This window comes from Apis dorsata, unplaced genomic scaffold, assembly GCF_000469605.1.
Source record: "Apis dorsata unplaced genomic scaffold, Apis dorsata 1.3 scaffold_473, whole genome shotgun sequence".
NCBI classification, from domain to species: domain Eukaryota; kingdom Metazoa; phylum Arthropoda; class Insecta; order Hymenoptera; family Apidae; genus Apis; species Apis dorsata.
This window is the reverse complement of record NW_006263711.1, coordinates 147,394-149,004: the sequence shown is the minus strand read 5'-3', so window position 1 is coordinate 149,004 and position 1,611 is coordinate 147,394. Positions and strand designations below refer to the sequence as shown.

General features: G+C 40.0%; 1 protein-coding gene across 1 annotated transcript in view; it reads left to right on the top strand.

Annotated features, from left to right (window-relative positions):
* LOC102674657 (protein kinase C-binding protein NELL1-like) overlaps positions 1 to 1,162 on the top strand; it is a 69,131-nt gene extending 67,969 nt beyond the window's left edge. Inside the window, exon 15 of the mRNA XM_031512585.1 lies at positions 1 to 1,162. Within this exon, the coding sequence (XP_031368445.1) occupies positions 1 to 103 (103 nt within the window). The 3' untranslated portion in view covers positions 104 to 1,162.
* The last annotated feature ends 449 nt before the right edge of the window (positions 1,163 to 1,611 follow it).

Sequence of the window (1,611 nt, the reverse complement as noted above, 5' to 3'; positions counted from 1 at the left end):
CAGCCGGCATCAACAGGAGGGCACCATCGGCGTAGCGATGGCGGAGAATCCGTGGCGCGCAACAGTGGTGCCACCTGAGGCTGACGCTCGCGTGAACAGTTAGAAGAGAAAGAAATAAACACTGGCAAGGCATTCCAAGGGGTGTAGCACGGGAACTGGGCCGTGGCCCGATATAGGAGCGAGTTTGGAGAAGCGTTCTCTCTATGGTCATCTATGATCGTCTAATCGAGGGTGTTGTCGAGGGAAGCGAGTGCACTGAACAAGAGGAACGCGACCACGGAGTGAAACATTGAAAAGCACAACAAGGGGAAATCCGTATGGATTTGATTGTTCGACGATCATGGGCAACGAGCGTGATAAACATGCTAAGGATGAACGTCCAGTTTCCTTGACGAGATCGATCCTCGTCCAACTTCCAGAAATCGTTGCGTATCTAGATCGTCTATCAAGATACATTTCTTATTATCTGTGGTCTGTGCTTGAGCCTGACTTGAGTCACGATAGGACGTGGAAAAAGCTATCGATACTCGAGTTTGGATATAGATTAGGTCAAGCTTGACGCTTCGAGGACACAGTGTTCAGCGAGGAGTAATGATTGACCGAGGAAAGTTAGGTGTGCCAAAAATGTGAGCCAGCCAACACCGAGAACGAAGTTGAAGTTTCTGTTTGCGACGACATACGCGGATTCGATATGTTCCCTCTGATTACTTTCTTTCTTTTTAAATTTTTCTTTTTTCTTTTTTTTTTTTTTTTTTTCTTGTCCCGAAGAGATCGAACAATCGAACAGAGGACGGATCCGTAATTGTCGTTGATCGTTGATCGGACGAAATGTCTTTCCTCGCGTTTTGAGCTGGGTCAAGCATAACACAAGTGAGAGAGAATCGAGAAACTGAGCCCGTGACGCGCGGTGTCCTTCGGAGCGTTCTCTGATGAAAAGCAACACCGATCACACGCTTTCGCGATTCCTTTCTTTGGCATAATTTCCATGTTGAACAGGTAGCGCACAATATTTGGGCCTTATAAAAATTATAAACAGGAAAACGAAAAAATAAAAAAAAAAGTAAAAGAGAAAGGGTGTCTTTCTTCGTCTTTTCGCCAACGGAAAGGCTAATACCGTGTAATTTGAATCGTGTTCTCCGTTTTTAAGGCAAGACGAGAATATAAAAAAGTAAAATGATTAGGAATTAGTAATTTATCGTAAGGAATTGAATATCCCAACGAGAAGGACAAAGAAAATAAAATTATCGAATTGCGTTATGAAGAGCTCCGTAATATACTTATTAATATATACAAATATATATATATATGTATATTATATATATATGTATAAATATATATATACGTGATGTATATTCAATATACGGAATCATGCGTGAAACATAAACGATTCTATTTATAAAGTAATGTGAATCGAGATCGATCTTGTCGATTATATAAAATAAAAAAAGAAAGGAAAAAGTACGTGTACACCTAACCTATATATATGTATAAAAAAAAAAAAGAGTATTCTACAATGGATCATATCTCGACAATATAAGGTAAACGCGCGATATACACCAAATTATCATAATGCGGACATTATAGAGATCGTGTCTTCTTGGATAAAATGGA